This window comes from Gossypium hirsutum, chromosome A04 (genome assembly GCF_007990345.1).
Source record: "Gossypium hirsutum isolate 1008001.06 chromosome A04, Gossypium_hirsutum_v2.1, whole genome shotgun sequence".
Classification (NCBI taxonomy): Eukaryota; Viridiplantae; Streptophyta; class Magnoliopsida; order Malvales; family Malvaceae; genus Gossypium; species Gossypium hirsutum.
Genome location: NC_053427.1, coordinates 2729045 through 2745553, shown reverse-complemented (window position 1 = coordinate 2745553; position 16509 = coordinate 2729045). Strand labels below are relative to the sequence as shown.

At 33.8% G+C, this 16509-nt stretch overlaps 2 protein-coding genes across 2 annotated transcripts; both read right to left on the bottom strand.

The window, feature by feature from the left end:
• Positions 1–3584: 3584 nt before the first annotated feature.
• Positions 3585–13293, bottom strand: LOC107902128 (uncharacterized). The gene is made up of 5 exons (XM_041111031.1): positions 13151–13293; positions 11172–11850; positions 5214–5414; positions 3757–4380; positions 3585–3635 (listed from the first exon to the last, which is right to left on the bottom strand). Exons 1-5 carry the CDS (start codon positions 13291–13293, stop codon positions 3585–3587), a joined length of 1698 nt encoding a protein of 565 aa, XP_040966965.1.
• Positions 13157–15669, bottom strand: LOC121227860 (putative disease resistance protein At3g15700). The gene is made up of 3 exons (XM_041110740.1): positions 15454–15669; positions 15292–15331; positions 13157–15107 (listed from the first exon to the last, which is right to left on the bottom strand). The coding sequence occupies exon 3, from the start codon at positions 15092–15094 to the stop codon at positions 13349–13351; it is 1746 nt and encodes a 581-aa protein (XP_040966674.1). The 5' UTR covers positions 15095–15107; positions 15292–15331; positions 15454–15669; the 3' UTR covers positions 13157–13348.
• Positions 15670–16509: the final 840 nt, after the last annotated feature.

Below are 16509 nucleotides of genomic sequence, written 5' to 3'. Positions count from 1 at the left end.
AAAGAATCTTATCTTCCATGGAAGAACAAAACACTTTAACATCAAGTTCCATTTTGTTAGGGAGATGGGACAAGCTCAGAGGTTGAGCTGATTCATTGCAATTCTAAAGATCAAGTTACTGACATTTTGGCAAAACCTCTTAGTGCATCAAGCTTCATTAAACTGAGAGAGCTAATGGGATTTTGTAGCATAGAAACCAAGGAGGAGTGTTGAAGTTGGCTTCCATCCAGCTCATGCAACCAAGGAAGCAGCACATGCTGTCAGCCATGCATGCACCAGCTGAGGAACCTTGCTGCTGTTGCTGTTTCTATTCTGTTTAGTTACTTCAAGTTTGCATTTTTTAATTTAGTTTATTTTGAACCAAGTTGGTATGATATATGATGTAGTTAGGTAGTGATTGAGCTGAAAAATAACTTTGTTTTGTTGTGCAAGTTTTATCTTTGTATTTTCAATGTAATCAGTGGTGTTAGGTAGTGTTTAGGTGATGTTAGCCTTACTTTGATCACGCAAATGTCTGATATTTGTATTGGCATTGTGCCATTGTTTAATTTGAATGAAATTCATTAGATTATCTTTCTGTATGCTCCATTATATTTCTTGCTTTCAATTTTATTCTTTTTTTTATCAAATTGCTGCTTGTTTCTTCCACAAGCAACGAGCCTTGTTCCTCAAGACTTAGATTTGGCCAAGTTTCTTTGTTTCTTAAACACCAACAATTTTCAACTTTATATTAGTTTCTTGATTCTTTTCATTTCAAGAAAATGACAAAAATAGAGGATAAAAATGTGTTGCAATGTGAGATTTAGGATGGTAATTGCAGACTTCAATAAATTTCTAATTGATTATTGATATAATCAACTGGAATTTTGTTTTCATAGAAGTTGAGTCTTCATGATGAAAAGAATAATGCTCGATTGTCTAAAACACAGGGAGACCACTTCCTAAATTTGGAAGATGTAAAACCCAACAATTGTTGAGTTAAAGAGGTGTTTCAGCTGAAGGGTCTTCCTCTTCCAACTATAAGCCAAGAACTTAAATGTTACTGCTAAATTCCTTTTAATGTTTGATTTGAAGGGTCTTCAGTTCCTTAGTTGTTGGACCCCTGTTTCTATCAACTGAAACTGAAATATATTCTTGAACTGGGCCTTGAGCATATGGAGTTTAGGGCTTTTAAATCTCCTATGTCATGCTTTTAGAAAAGCATAGATGCTCTGGTATTGCAGTAAGCCTTGAACATATGGAGTTTAGGGCTTTCTAGTTATTTTAATTAAATTATAGGGGTATTTTAGGATATGAAAGATAAGATCATGGCAACGTGTCAGGTGATTAGTGGTCATAGGGATACGTTGTTATCTCTACTACAAGGAAATAGGGCTTTAGCAGCGTTTTTAGTGGCGTTTTAACAAAAAACACCGCAAAGATTATACATTAGCGGCGCGTTTTCTCAAAAACGCTGCAAAAAACTAAACAATAGCGGCGTTTTTGGCCCAAACGCCACTAAAAACTAATCAATAGCGGCGTTTTTAGCTAAAACACCACTAAAAACTGATGAATAGCGGCGTTTTTAAGTAAAACACCACTAACAGTGTTTTTGTTCCAAACGTCACAAAATGTTGAGCAGCCATTTTTGAGTAGGGTAACCGACACTCGTTTTGATTTGATCTGATTTAATTTTCATATTATTTTCTTGTTTTTGTTTTGAATTCAATTTAATTATTTTCGTATTTGAAACTAACCTTATAAAAAATATAAACTACACCATTCACTTAGCTATGAGAAAGTTTCATTTTAGTTACTTAATTATAAAAAGTTACAAATTGATAAGTAAACTATTTAGAAGTTTTCATTTAAGTTACCAAGCTGTTAAAATCGACGTTGTATGCATAATCTGTTGGTTGATCTCTTTGAACTTTGCTTAGTAAAATTCATATGAATGAGTTGACCATCTAAACATATTGTTGGACTGCACTTTGTATGTTTAATTGCCACACACTTCATGCAAGAAAAGAGCACTCAACATTGTAAGTGAATTTGCTTGTAGCTTCAAACTGAGTTTAATTTTTTTTTAAAAAAAAAGCAAAATTTAGTTCAAATAAGTTATTATATGACATTTTTTTCTCTTGCAGAATAATTAATTTTTTAACACTCAAAACAATATTGAAAAGGTTGGGGAACAAAATGATTTATTGTTAATATGAAACTAACAATCAAACTTTCAATATTTCAACAAAATCACCTTTGAAAACTTCGCAAAATAAAATCTATCCGGTTTGGTTATGGTTTAACACACAAAAACAAATACATGATGCAATGGAATTTTCACTCGCATGCAAAAGCATACAATAAAAGCTGCAATATAACTATAACTAGCTAAGTTATTAGTTTGAAGTAAGAGACGATATATCATTTTACTTCACAACTCCATTAAAGTAAGCTTTCATACCAGTTAGAAGCACAATTATCAACGCACCTATTTTTAACAAAAATAATAAACATAAACACAAGTGAACCACACTAAATTTGATTATTATATAGGCAAATTTAGAAAAGAAAAAAGAACTAAAAATTGAAATTGACAACCATGTTTTTACCTGCATTTAGATGATATATTGAACTTAGGATACTTCGAATCTTCATTTTCCATTTTGCATTCATGTTCATTTGGATATGGATATATAATTATATATGATCCCATAAATATATATAAAAAACTTTAAAAAATCAATAAACTCGTGTTAGACACAAATTATATCAGAAACTTAACTAAAAAAATTCCAAACAACATGAACCTCCACCTATTGATTTATGTAACATGGCTTTGAAAGCTGAACTAAAATCATCCATTCTTTCATGTAATATGTGGTAGTTGACTCTCACTGAACCCCCGACGTCTCCAACATATATTCTCGTTGAAAATTGCATTTGAAACAGTGGCAGGCTTTTTAATCGCATCTTCCTCAACCAATTGGGGTGTCTTAAAAAACAATTGAAGAAAAAATTATAACTAAAATTTTAATCTCATGTCATCAAGGAAAAGTAAGAAACATATATATGCTTTATAAAGTAATATTTTTCAATAATTTACAAATTATTTACATAAAATTTATTAAATTTATTATCTTTAAAGTATTAAATTTATTAATATGCTACCAATTATTTACTTACAATTCTAACTTTTTTACTAATTTATTTTAACAAAATCTTCAATATGTAAAAGCAGATGTTCAAAATTAATTGGAGTAAACATATTAATATAATTCTTAATTTAAAAACATGTTGGCCTTATAAAATACATGTTACTTGATTTAACCTAATAAATATTGTAAAAATACAAAAGTAGTGCACTCTATAGCAGATATATTAATTGGACAATGTTGTCAACTTTGCCATCATTGAGAAGTATTTAGACCTCTACTCAAGTATGACCTCTCTTATACATATTTATACTTTATTATCATTTTCAATTTTGTTTCCCCTATTGTAAAATGTTTACTTACGCATTAGTGAGTGTTAGAAGCATAGGCTCCAGTGCCTCTTAGCTCAAACCTATTTTAAACTTCAATAACTATAACTTAGTCCACCAACTATAGAATCAGCTCACTCCATTTTCTAAACCCAACAAAAATGACATCAATCTATACCAATAGTTATATGCAAAAAAGCAAAGAGCTAATGTGAAAATAGTTTGGTTTGATTCGATTAAAAAATAATTAATGTGCAACATTCTTGTAAATTAAAAGGTTGTAGAATCTTTACCTTTGTTTCGCAATGCACAAATTCCTGTGAATCAATGGAGAAACTAGTAGTCAACTTAGGACAATCTCTTACTCTCAAATCTTCCAATGCTGACAATACAAAATGATATCCTTTGGGACTGAAGTGAATGAGGCTCGGTAGTTCTTTAAGTGATAACTTTCTTAATTTATCAAATTTCATCTCCTCTTTAGCTACCACTTCCAGTTCATCTTCTAATTCGAATACTTGTTCCAATTTAGAATTTCTTTTAACTTCAAGACATTGAAGTTTTGGAAGAATAGGAACAAATCCAAAGGGAAAGAGACTTTTCAAATTTCCACAATTTGTAACAGTGATATTAGTCAAATGTGATAAACTACGAGCCGTCGTAGGTAAAAATATATATCTTAACTTCTTGCAATATATCAAAAGTAGTGTTGTAAGGTTCTCAAGGGTTACAACTTGAGCAAAATTGCTCCATATAATCAGCATTTCAAATAAATTCACCAAGCACAATTCTTTTATCCTTGAGAATGAGTGCCCACCTTGAAATACCTTTTCATGATTCCCAACTACTATACAATCTTCATTCAATGCAGACATATTAGTTTTCCATATGATTTCCACGTAACTAAGAACCAATCTCTGCATATACACAGAAATGCCAATAAATGTCATAAAAACACATTAGAGTAAATGTTACCAATAAGTATTCAAAATTTTACAAATTCCAAGTAATAGTGAATACTACTTTCTCTAATTTCAATGCTACATGTATCTTTTGTTTTCTTAAAAAGGATAGATTTTAAAATTTAAACTCCTAAAATTTCAACCAAATTATTTAAACATGAGAGGCCATTCCTTGATTTTACATTTTTATCTAACTTGATTTTGCATTTTTATTTAAAGAGTGAACAATGGAATTCACTTACAAACTAAGTATAAAAGGGGAATGAATTATTACATGAATTAAGCAACATATCGATTTACTGGTTTGCTACAATGTCAAAATCCATATACAAAATGCAAATAATCTAAATAATACCTCCAAGAGTGGAGCTTGTACAATGAAGCATGAGAATAGTTGGCAATCATTTATCCAAAAAGTTTTCAATTTTGGCCAGCAATGGATCTGCATGAATGAAGCAAATATTTTGATATTATACAAAATATATTTCTTTAAATAAAATTGAGGAATATCATTTATAAAACAAAATTTAAATAATCATTATCATATTACATAAATATAAAATATAAATAAATATATTAAAGTATAACATCAATAGAAAATAAATATATAATTTTTCTCTATTTTAATTTTTTTATCTATATTTATATGAGAATTATTTAAAATATGAATATTATAGTATTTGATAATAAAAATTTATAAAATAATTTGATGTACTAAATTTTAAAACATAAAATTTTATTTAAATTATAACTTTTTTATATATATTTTTCAAATTTTTGTTAAGTACCTGAGGAAGCACAACATCTTGCCCATTCTCATTTTGTTCCATCTTGAAGATTTGCATAAGTTGAGGAGAATGCCTTATTTTGACAGATTCCAATGATTGAAGCCCTTGAGTCGAAGTGTTAGCACAAACATATTTTAAACTACTGCAATCTTTTATCTTAAGAATTCTTAATTTGGGGCAGCAATAAAGACGAGAGTCATTCTGCATATTTCAAACACACATATTAATAAGTTATTTATTTTTAATATTACAAAAAACTGAGCATATCAATATAAGGATAAATTATTAATTGAAAGACTTGATTAGACAAATTAACTATATATTAAACTCGAATACACATTTAACTTTAGAATTTAATAAATCACAATTATAATAAGATAAAATACATATTAACTGAAAGACTTACAAATTGGTTAAACGATTAATTATATATTAAACTTGAATACACATCAACTTTAAAATTTAATAAATCACAATTATAACAAGATAAAATATAAAAACATTCATTTATTTTAGTATACAAATAATAAGTTGGAACAAAAGTAGCATGACTCTTGAACAACCAGAGGTTACAACGGTTTAGTTGAATTGAATTTCTTCATTCATATAAATTCAATTTATTGTTTTTCATTAAAAATTTTAAAAATATTATTGTCTAAGATATTTTCATTAATGTAAAATATTTTTTGTTATATTAAAAAATATTAAAACCTAATTATAAATTAAACAAAAGATGGAATTCACATTGGTCTTTAGTTTTTGTTGCGGAAAGGATCGATTCGAGAACTCCGATATGACTACAAGTAAATTGACCGGAACGAAAAATAAAGTGAACACAAGGATTTACGTGGTTCGGCTTTAATGCCTACGTCCACGGGCAGAGGCGAAAAGAAATTTCACTATAACAAGATGAAGATTACAAGTGTTTTACACTCAAGACACAACCCGAGAACCTCACAACTCTCAACCCCTATAGAAAACCCGAAAGCTAAAATCCTAGCTTTCAAAGAACAAGCTTTGCTCTCTCTTGGTTTGGGATGATGAATATGGCTAATGAACCTCTCTATTTATAAGAGAGTTCAAGGACATAATTGTCCAAAACTTTGGCAAAGATTTGTGGTTGAAAATGGACACCAACAACCATCCACTAATCCACTACCACCAACAACCCACTACCAACAACAACAATCCACTACCAATTTTAAGCCATTTCTTAACAAATCTCCACCTTGGCTTGAAATTTACCAAGCTGAACATCATAGTGAATTCCTCGAACTGGATCACCTCTTCCAAACGCCTCTCTGGCGCTAATCAATCCCGAATACCTATCAAGTCCAAGCAATGCTTGAACTTATATGCAGGGATCACCTTAGTTAACATATCTGCAGGATTCTTCTCGGTAGCAACCTTGCTGATAACAATGTCACCTTGCGTAACATGTTCCCGAACAAAATGATATCTGACATCAATGTGTTTGGTCCGTTCATGAAACATCTGATTTTTAGTCAGATGTATGGCACTCTGGCTATCGCAAAATACAACAGTGAAATCCTGTTGTAAACCCAAACTGCTTACTAGACCTTTCATCCACAATGCTTCTTTCACTGCTTCTGCTAACGCCATATATTCCGCCTCAGTCGTAGATAAGGCTACGGTAGACTGTAACACAGCTTTCCAACTAATGGCTCCTCCAGAATAAGTGAAAACATAACCCGTCAGAGATCTTCTTTTGTCCAGATCTCCAGCATAATCAGAGTCCACATAGCCCGTGACACTGCTAGTGCAGTCACTCTGATCATATACCAAGCATAAATCTGCAGAACCTCTCAAGTACCTGAGAATCCATTTCACGGCCTGCCAGTGTTCCTTGCCAGGACAACTCATGTATCTGCTGACCACACTAACTGCATGTGAAATGTCTGGACGAGTGCAAACCATTGCATACATCACGCTTCCAACTGCACTCGAGTATGGAATGTGAGACATTTGCTGCTTTTCTTCATCAGATTGTGGTGACAACTCTGCAGAGAGTTTGAAATGTGGTGCCAACGGAGTACTCACAGTTTTCGCTTTATCCATGCCGAAGCGTTGAAGAACCTTTTCAATGTAGTTCTTCTGCGACACACGAAGCTTGCCCGCCTTGCGATCTCTGTGAATATCCATGCCCAAAATTTTCTTGGCAGCACCCAGATCCTTCATCTCGAACTCACCACTCAACTGCGACTTTAACTTGTTGATTTCCGACATGTTTTTGGAAGCAATTAACATGTCATCAACATACAGCAACAAATAAATGTGCGAACCATCTGAGAGCTTCCGATGATAGACACAAGCATCATAGTCACATCTTGTGTAACCATGCTGAATCATGAAGCTATCAAACCGCTTGTACCACTGCCTTGGGGATTGTTTCAATCCATATAAAGACTTCTTTAATAGACAGACATGGTCTTCTTTACCAGGAACTGTAAAACCCTCTGGTTGACGCATGTAGATTGTTTCCTCGAGCTCACCATGCAAGAACGCCGTTTTTACGTCAAGCTGCTCAAGTTCTAGATCAGACTTGGCCACCATGGCAAGTAATACACGAATGGAAGAATGCTTTACGACTGGGGAGAAAACTTCATTGTAGTCAATCCCCTCTTTCTGAGTGAAGCCTTTAGCAACCAATCGTGCCTTGAATCTAGTTGTTTCAACCCCTAGGATGCCTTCCTTTTTCTTGAAGACCCATTTGCAACCAACTATCTTCTGGTTACTTGGCGGCTTAACCAACTCCCAAGTATGGTTCTTGTGAAGAGATTCTATCTCCTCACTCATAGCAATTGCCCACTGTGCCGACTCATCACACGTGACAGCCTCATTATAACTGGAAGGTTCTATACCAATGGACTCCGCCACACTGAGCGCGAAAGACACCAGATTAGCGTAACGCGGATTTGGTTTGATTTGTCTCTTCGTTCTTCCAGTGGCAATGCTATATGGTTTTTCTTGAGGTGACTCATCTTCATCGGAATCTTGCACCTCAACTTGATCATCCTGGACTGAAGTACCTTCCGTAGGAATTGGAGCGTCCACCTGACACTCCACCTGCTTCTCAACACCGTGATCTCCCATTCTATCTGACTCCTCCTTTTCCCGGGAATTTGTGGTGGATCGAAGCATGGATGACTCATCAAAAGTCACATCTCTGCTGATGATGAACTTGGACGAAACCGGATCAGGACACCACAACCTGTATCCTTTCACCCCTTGGCCGTATCCAAGAAATATGCATTTCTTCGCCCTCGGTTTGAGTTTTCCCTCATTTACATGAGCATACGCAGGGCAGCCAAACACTCTTAAACCAGAGTAATCAGCAGGAGAACCAGACCATACTTCCTCAGGAGTCTTCAGCTCAATAGCTGTTGACGGAGATCTGTTAACCAAATAACAAGCAGTATTAACAGCTTCAGCCCAAAATTCTTCACCGAGCCCAGCATTTGATCGCATGCAACGAGCTCGCTCCAAGAGAGTTCTATTCATGCGTTCTGCAACTCCATTTTGTTGTGGTGTTCGACGAACAGTGCGGTGTCTCACTATTCCTTCATTTTTGCAGAACTCATTGAATTCACCTGAGCAAAACTCCAAGCCATTATCCGTCCGGAATCGCTTGATCTTCTTTCCTGTTTGATTTTCGATCAAAGCTTTAAATTGCTTGAAGTTGATGAGAACCTCATACTTGCTCTTCAGAAAATACACCCAAACCTTTCTCGAGTAATCATCGATAAAGGTAAGCAGATATCTGTAACCACCTTTAGAAATTGTCGGAGAAGGCCCCCAAAGGTCAGAATGGAAGTAATCCACTGTGCCTTTTGTCTTGTGAATCCCAGTGCTGAACTTTACCCGAGTCTGCTTACCGAAGACGCAGTGCTCACAGAAATTCAACTTTCCTGTACACTGCCCAGACAATAATCCTCGTTTGCTTAGCACCGATAAGCCTCTCTCGCTCATATGCCCGAGCCGCATATGCCATAACTTCGTGGTGTCAGAATCTAGATCATCTGATGATGACACTCCCGCAACACCTGTAACCGAGGAACCATCGAGGAAGTAAAGGCCCCGCTCCAAATTACCACGTATCACAGTCAAAGCACCCGAGAATACCTTGAGAACTCCACCTTCAGCAGAGTACCGAAAGCCTTTCTTGTCCAACGTACTCAAAGAGATCAAATTTTTCTTCATTTCTGGAATGTGCCGAACATCAGTTAGAGTTCTAACAATACCGTCAAACATCTTTATACGAACTGTGCCAATCCCCATGACTTGACATGCGTGGTCATTTCCCATTAGTACTGAACCAGAATGCTTCTCGTATGTTGAGAATGCATCTTTCGAAGTACTTATATGAAATGTAGCTCCCGTATCAAGAATCCATCTCCCACCAGCGTAAGAGTCGGATACTGCAAGAACGATCTCGGCATCACTTGAAGAATCTGCATCAGCTACATTCGCACGATCATTTTGTTGCTCCTGTGATTCTGATTTCTCCTTCCTTTTCGGACAATCTACCTTCATGTGCCCGTACTTCTTACAGTAGTAGCACTGTATTCTCTTCTTGGACTGCGATCTAGGATGGCTTTTACTTGAACTTCCACCCTTTGCCTTGGATCTTCCTCGAGCAACCAAGCCTTCGCCTTCATTGTTTTCGACCACCTTACCAGTGATTTTCTTCCTCAACTCACTGGAACTTAAGGCATTTTTCACCTCCTCTAGAGTCAGGTCATCACGACCGTACATCATTGTATCAACAAAATTCTCATACGAGGGAGGCAAAGAACACAAAACAATTATTGCTTGGTCCTCATCATCGATTTTGTTATCGATATTATTCAAATCCATGATAATGGAATTGAATTTATCCAGGTGCTGGGAAACAGGTGTACCTTCCTCCATCTTCAGGGCATAGAGTCTTTGCTTGAGGTAGAGCCGGTTCGTCAATGACTTCGTCATGTACTTGCTCTCTAACCGGAGCCACAAACCGGACGCGATTTTCTCATCCGCTACTTCTCGTAGCACTTCATCTCCTAGACATAGCAGAATAGCACTATGTGCTCTTTCTAGCATGTCATCCTTTTGCTCTTCCGAAAGCGTGCTTGGTAATTTATCTTTACCAGACAATGCTTTTAGCAATCCTTGTTGAACCAGCACTGCCCGCATCTTGATGCGCCATAAACTGAAACTATTTTTCCCGGTAAATTTCTCGACATCATACTTAGTCGATGAAACACTTGTAGCCATAATTTGGAACCTTTGAATGAATGATAATATTTTCTTCCTGATGTGAAAGATCAGACAAAGCTGCAGTCACAGGGCAATTCAGAAAATATTATCACTCCTTCAACTACGCTCTGATACCAATTTGTTGCGGAAAGGATCGATTCGAGAACTCCGATATGACTACAAGTAAATTGACCGGAACGAAAAATAAAGTGAACACAAGGATTTACGTGGTTCGGCTTTAATGCCTACGTCCATGGGCAGAGGCGAAAAGAAATTTCACTATAACAAGATGAAGATTACAAGTGTTTTACACTCAAGACACAACCCGAGAACCTCACAACTCTCAACCCCTATAGAAAACCCGAAAGCTAAAATCCTAGCTTTCAAAGAACAAGCTTTGCTCTCTCTTGGTTTGGGATGATGAATATGGCTAATGAACCTCTCTATTTATAAGAGAGTTCAAGGACATAATTGTCCAAAACTTTGGCAAAGATTTGTGGTTGAAAATGGACACCAACAACCATCCACTAATCCACTACCACCAACAACCCACTACCAACAACAACAATCCACTACCAATTTTAAGCCATTTCTTAACAGTTTTCTTGTATTGTTTTCATCCCTATAAAAAAATGCTATCAAAAAGTAAAAATAGTTAGCTAGATTAACAAAATGATTGGGGAGAATAGGCATCTCTACCTTAGTAACTTCTTCTTCTAGGGCAAAACCAATTACTTGCTCTAGTCCATCGCAGTTGCTTATGTAGAGTTTTTCCATACACAACATACTCTGAGCAACGCAAGGTGGGAAGATTGTTTTCAGTTTAGGGCAAGATTTAATTGTCACAACCTTTAGTCTTGTGAGGCTTGCAATTGCATGATGGGATGGAGAAAGATCATAACACAACCCTTTCAAAGAAACCATGCTTTGTATATTTAATTCCACCAAATTAGAGAATGCAACAGTTAGCCCTTGATCTCTTGTTATATCAATCAAAAATTCCATATCGTCGCAAGAATCAAGCTCTAAAGAAGTCAACTCATTTAGTACCTTTTTACCTATGCTTGGCACTATGTTCTTCCGTCCACTAACCTTCTTCCACTTCAAGTTTTCCACATTGCAAAATAAATTGTTAAATGCACTCAATGAAGACGAGAAGTTTTGAATTGTCAATCGTCTAATGGTTAGCTCTTCCCAAAAGCTAAAACAATCATCTACAACTATATGGTACCTTCGTAGTTTAGGAAACACAAAATCTTCTTGAGAAAATTGATTAGTAGAAAGTTCCAGTGATAGTGCCGTTAAACGAGACAATGAATTCAGCTCCAATAAGTTGATATCGTTTTCCTTCACATGTAACTCTTGTAGTGAAATCAACCTATTATATTCATAAAAAAAATAGTTGTTAAATTATATGATACAATACATATTGGTTGGGGGCTTAAAAATATATATATCACATGAGTCATTTTTTTTGTGTGTGTTTCAAAGAATAATTTTTTATTTATTATGCGGAAAGATAAAAACATATAATTTTGAAAAAAGGTATTAAATGCTACACGTTTTCCTTTTGAAAAGCATGAAAATTAAAACTTTGATTAATTGTGTATAAAATTTTGTTATAGTTAGATTGAATTGAAGTTGTTTTAAATACAATTTTAATAAATACTCAACAACATATTTTCCATTAAAACTTCTAAATCAATACTTCAATAATTTTTTTAATAAAATGGAATATTAATTATTTTTGTTATTACTAAAACTAAAGTCATTTTAAATTAGAGGTAGATGGAGGGTTTCTTTTTTCAAATTAAAAATGTTTTTAAAAAGTAATAACTTTTTTAAAAATTCTGGATGAATATGAATATTAATGAATATTAGGTTAGTCTTGTAAAAGAATATTTGAGTTTTAATATAGAAAATACAATGTACATGTTAAAATGCCTCATTATCGTATCTTACTACCATTACTTCATTAATTGATACATTTATTAGAGTTTTCCATAATTATCATTGCAGAATCTTAAATCCCTAAATCATGTATTTTTAAATTTATTATTAAAAATAATTATTATAATATTTAAATAAATTTATTTTTATTTATAAATTTTCCAATATTTATTTATCTTATTAAATGATGGAATGATATTCATATGTATATCAACTCTAAAACTACAAAAAAGTTTCAAAAAACACTCTAAAACTACAATATTTTTACCTATTATATGTCAAGTTAAAAAATAATTTAAAATTTATAAAAATATTCAAAAAAATAAAAAATTTGAAATTCATACAATTAAAAAAATCATAAAATTTTTAACAAATATAGCATGAAATAAATATGGATTGTTATAACGGCTTTCATGTTTAAAAACTTAAACATTTTAGTTAGTATTTCTGTTGAAAAACAAGTCAGCATTTTTTAAATGATTGATGCTCAAAATCGACTCTTTTTAAAATATTCAAAACTAAATTTAACTAAAAACTGAGCAAGGACTAAATTGATAAATGATGTAAATGTTAAAGTCTAAATTTTATATTATGCCTTAATTTATTAAGCTGTTTTTTTAATATTTATTGCCCTCGACTATTAAAGTAATTAAGAGGAAAATAAATGATGTCAAACAAAATACGAATATGATAAAAAAAAAAGATAATAAAATCTGATGCACTCTTACCTTGATACCAACTTGGGGGGGATTTTCATTGTTGCTTCAACACCAGAAAGACGTAAATATTTCAGTGTAGACAATTTCACTAATTCTTCACTTATCTCATCAATCCCAGTCGAAATCAATGCAAGAATCTCAAGGCTTCTCATATTCGTCAGTGATGATGAGAAGTTTTCCAGCTTGCAATACTCACACCACAAAGTTTTAAAGATTTGGTAAGGAATTAAATCCTTTCAGCGAGAAACTAACATTTCTGAGATATAGAACTTGGAGGGCTTTCATTTCTTCAAAAAATGTACTGGAAACCACTAGTGAATCAGCCTTCTGCTCCCCCTGAAGAAACAAAGTCTTGAGCTTTGAAAATTCCACTTTGTCAGGAAAATTTTTTAGGTTACTACTACAATTCCATAAAGCGATTGCAGTATAACATTCAAAACTTTCAACCATATCAGGCCATTCTTTCAACTTATCTTTTACCATGAACCTATTTTCTCCGGTTGATGTTAGCCAATGAGCAAAATCTCGAACCACATCATGCATTCTCATCATATATGCACAATCAGCTTCCAATAAGAAGCCAGATTTTTGGAGTTTTTTTAGTGCTTCAACAATCTTCTTCCTTTTATCTTCAATTGAGTAAACATTAGGGAACAATCCTACTCCAATTCCACACATAATCAATAACTCAGTACAGATTTCATCATCTTCAGGAAAAAGGGAACACAGTAAGAAGCACATTTGGATGTGATTTACCGTCATTTGGTTATTGTCTTTCTTCAAATAATCGTAGCTAAGCTTAAGAGGCTCGAGGACACCCCCGAGGACTTCTTCATCATAGAAATGCGTTGAGTCCTTGAATCTCTGATTTGCGTCTCTCCACTCATCTAAACTCCTATCTTTCAGAGCTTTTGCCACGGTTACAATTGCAAGAGGCAATCCCTTACATTCACCAGCAACCTCTTTGGCTACCTCATTCAAGATGGAACAGTCATCTTCTAAACCCGCTTGATCTTTAAATAAAACCCATGCTTCGTCTTTGGATAAGATGCCAAGTTGAATTTCCTCCTGACACCTCATTTTACTGCAGACTTGCTGTTGACGTGTAGTCAGAAGAATTTTACAACCCTTGTGTTCATCGCCAAATGGAATTCCGATACTCTCCAATTTGAATTCGTCCCAGAGGTCGTCGATAATTATGAGGATGTGCTTCTCAACTTTCAATCTCGACCATAACTCTTCTGCTCGTCCTTCTTCGGTATTTGTTCGAAAATTTAAACCAAACATCTCTGCCACTTTATCTTGAATTGTTCTGATGTTTGGATTTTGGGACATGGTAAACATCACAACTTTATCGAAGAGCTTTTGTTCTCGAGCATGCTTCCCAACTTCTTTGGCTAAAGTTGTCTTACCAACTCCTGGCATTCCGTGCAGTCCGATCATGTTGACAGCATTTATAGCCTCCATGATCTGGTTGAAAGCAGATTTTGAAGACTCAAAGTCCCTGAAATCCGTGGATGTGATGAACTCTATTCCTTTAAGAGAACCACGACGGCCCACCTGTGCAAAGTTAGAAGTCTGTAAAAGGTCAGAGATAATAGGAGTCTTCTCTGCCAGTTTCTTACTTAAGCAATATCGCCAGCCCCATTTAGGACACCATTTGAAACACTTGACGCGATCTATTTCATCTTCCAAGTTCTGGGTTTCTTCCAGTTCTTTCTCAGCCCTTCTAAGCCAGTCCTCGACTTCATCATAGATGATCTCAATTTGCCTTTTAGCCTCACCGACACAATCTTTCACTGTACCTTTCCTCAATTTAAGTGCGTTTCGTTGATTCGTGAAATCTTGAACAATCTGTCCATAACGGAAAAAGTAACGGAGATAAGGTGATGCGTATGTCATTGCCTGGTTTGTCACATTTTCGACAGCAGCAGCGGCAACAAATTCGGCCATTTTTGTTGATAGTCTGATGAGGTTGAACAAAAATATTGGTTATTAGTAAGAAGATTAACATAAAGACAAATAAAAAATTATTATTTTCATAACAAAAAGATGATTATTGAAGAAGCTGTAATTATTGTTCTAAATCAAAGATATTTCATTAGAAAAAGATGATTATGGAAGAAGGTAGAAATTATTCTTGAACTTACCTCTCTCTTTCTCTGTGTGAATACCAGCAAGTAAATAGAGCTGTAAAAGATGAAAAGAGTTGATTTAGAGGACGTAATAGAAAATTGTGAAAAGGCCAATAAATGGCATTCAACAAAAAGATGAAAAAATATAGCACTGAGGAGCAGTTCCTCAAAACTTACCCTCACTGAACTATCTTCTGCACTGTTCCTTTTGCGAAGTGGAAATCTAGGTAAGAAGAAAGCCTGCCTTTCAGAAATAAAAGAAAGTTTGATTTTTTTCCTTAATTGACAGACAGAATAGAAGAAAATGTGAAAACTGAAAAACTAAGAGTGGAATTGATGAGTAACACAGATTAGAGAAGTTGAAAGCAAAAAAACAAATTGGATGAAGAAAGAAGAATGGGAAGCCGCTGGTTTAACTTTAAAATGTTTTTCTTCATCACAAATACAGATCCTACTTTGTTATTTAAATTGATAAACCAAATTATTGTAAATAAATTTATATTGTTTATTGTTACAGTAAAATAATAATAATTATTATTACCATTAAAGTCAATGTCTTTCTTAAAGTAAAATTCCATTTTTATTAAATTAAATATTTTATATTTACATTGATAAAATATAAATTTATTCATTCTTTATTAATACTATATATCTCTAAAATATAACTATATATGAATCAATAAATCAATTATTTTATCTTTTTAGTAAAAACATTTTTTATTTTAATTACCGTTAACATTGAACTTCTTTTTGAAGTAAAATATATAAGTGGCTTCTTTTTATTATTGAATATTATAATCTTTTATATATACTTTGATGTATAATTAAATCATTGTTAATAAAATTTGATAATATATTATATATAATTTTATTCGAATAAAATATCTATTATTTTATTTATTTTTATTGCACCTGTAATAGGTCATTTTTTGCCCGAGCCCAAACAAAAATCAAACAGAAAAGATAAAAATTAAAATTAACAGTCTCAAAGTCCAAATTACATGTCAGGCCCAATACACCACACAAATCGCCCAAAAACAATGAAAACCCAAGACCCGGCCCAAAAGTGGCTAAGATCTGCGTGTTTTCGCAACCAATGGGTTATTCGCGACCCCGACCCTTCCACCTTTCATTTATTTTTCAATCTAGTCCTATCTATTTTTATATATTTACACATTTTACCATATAATTTCATTTTTGTTTTATTTTGGTCCACCTGAGAATCGCTGCGCA